Source organism: Myotis davidii, unplaced genomic scaffold (assembly GCF_000327345.1).
Source record: "Myotis davidii unplaced genomic scaffold, ASM32734v1 scaffold2975, whole genome shotgun sequence".
Taxonomy (NCBI): Eukaryota; Metazoa; Chordata; class Mammalia; order Chiroptera; family Vespertilionidae; genus Myotis; species Myotis davidii.
In genome coordinates, this window is record NW_006286016.1 from 7,801 (window position 1) to 9,758 (window position 1,958).

The 1,958-nt window shown below is 56.2% G+C and overlaps 1 protein-coding gene across 1 annotated transcript; it reads right to left on the reverse strand.

Moving 5' to 3' along the window:
* Window positions 1-15: 15 nt before the first annotated feature.
* LOC107182061 (mastin-like) lies at window positions 16-1,773 on the reverse strand. Its single transcript, XM_015559733.1, has 3 exons — window positions 1,607-1,773; window positions 1,243-1,423; window positions 16-1,020 (listed from the first exon to the last, which is right to left on the reverse strand). Exons 1-3 carry the CDS (start codon window positions 1,767-1,769, stop codon window positions 573-575), a joined length of 792 nt encoding a protein of 263 aa, XP_015415219.1. The 5' UTR covers window positions 1,770-1,773; the 3' UTR covers window positions 16-572.
* Window positions 1,774-1,958: the final 185 nt, after the last annotated feature.

Here is a 1,958-nt window from a genome sequence, read left to right on the forward strand (position 1 = left end):
CTGGGTTCCCTCTAGGCCAATGGGCTGATAATCTCTAGGCTGACACTGTGGGCACCAAGCTCCAAAAAGAAACAGAGAAATACATTTTTATCCACAAATAATTTTTATTGGGAAAAATCAGAGCAAGTGCTTTCCCCAAGAAATGCAGAGTGAGCGGCCCTACTGTCAAATTTGACTTTGTCCATTTAATAGTGAATCCTTGAGCTCATCACTGAAGTTCTTCCTCCTCGTTCTCCATCCCACTATTGACACTCATGGAGAATGGGGACGCCTGTAAGGGAGGACATGGCCTGGTGCAGAGTGATGGAGAGAAATGCCCATGGCACCTTGGCAAGTGTTTCCAGTGGTGAGAGCACTGACCCAAAGGGTCTCAGATTTGATTCTTGGTCAAGGGCAAGTACCTTGGTTGCAGGTTCAATCCCCAGCCCGGGCCGGAAAGGCAACTAATAGATATGCTTCTCACATCGATGTTTCCTATTGCTCTCCCTTCCACTCTCTCTAAAAATCATTGAAAAAATATCCTTGGGTGATATTTTTTTTAAAAAGATGCCCATGGCCATGCCTCACTCTTGCTACTTTGGTCTCCGCTCCTTAACAGACTCCTCTCGAGCTGTCTGCCTCCTACACCCAAGGGAGACCCCGGAGGGACCCGAGCTCAGACCCCAGCTGAGCCTCTGTAAAGCCTGTCCTGCCCCCTGCATCGCCCTCAGTCTCCTCCTCCCACTCCCATGCATCCCCTGGTTCTCACCTCCAGGAGCAATGTGGCCCCAGCCAGTCACCCAGCACCGTGTGCCTGGTAGGAATGCAGAGGAAGCTGGCGGGAGGCGGATCCATCTGACTAGGTTAGATGGTCGCACGGGGGCCTCCAGTTTGAGAAGTGCCACGTCCGCCCCACCTTCTGCTTCAATTTCAAGGCTGTACTTGGGGTGGCGGATGATCTGGGCCACCTGCACACTGTCATTGTATGAGCGTCTCACTCGTCCTAGTTGGACCTTAATGTGCCGAGTCACTGGGTTTGTCCTGGGGACAGAAGGCCAAAGGCTTCTGAGAGGCTGTGGCAGGGAGTAGGCCAGCCCCTCAGAGCCCACAGAGGGGAGCCTGTGTGGTGGGCAAGGGGAGCGCCAGGAAGCTGAATTCTGGTGGGGGGTCAGCAGCCACTCAGCCCATCATCTGCCCCCAACACACACACATGCCTCCCGACATTGTCCACCCCTCACTGGGTGCTGGCAGAGTCAGACTTACCCTGGAATGCAGTGGGCAGCGGTCATCACCCACTGGGGATGGATGAGGGAGCCCCCACACCAGAAAATCCACTGTTTACTTGTTGGATCAAAGTTCCACAGGCCCACCTGCCACGGCCACTTCCCATAGGCAGCATCATGCCCACCCACAATGCCCATCAGCTCAGTCCCTGGGCCAGGATCTGGGGAAGCAGAGGAGGAGCCATCAGGGACCCAGGCACTGCTGCCCGGCACTCAGCATGGCCCCATCCTCAGTCCCTCCCAGAGCCACCCTAAGAGGGGGATTGCCACCCATCCCAGGGGCGGCCTCTGAGAGGTCAGTCAGGGATTCAGAGACAAGCCAGGCTTGGGGGGTCAAGACTCACCTGAGGTCATAGGTACAGAGCCCCCCAGACTGGGGAGAGTCAGGACCAGCAGCCACAGCATCTGCAGGGGGAGAGGGGAGGGAGGAGAGCCAGTGAGGAGATGTGGGGCGGGGATACAGCCTGGGAAGGGAGAGGATGGGGCTTTCAGCAGTGTCCTCACCATGCCAGGTCTGTCTGTCTTCTGTCCTGGATGCTCTGAGCACCTTTATCCTCCTGCCAGACCCTCCCAAGGGGAAGCCGCCCTCCTTTGGGGTGGACCATGGGAGGAGGCGGGGCTTATGCCTTCAGTGAGACCAGTGGTGACCAGCAGACCAGCTATCAGATGAGAAACATGGTGTTTCCTCTCTGAGAT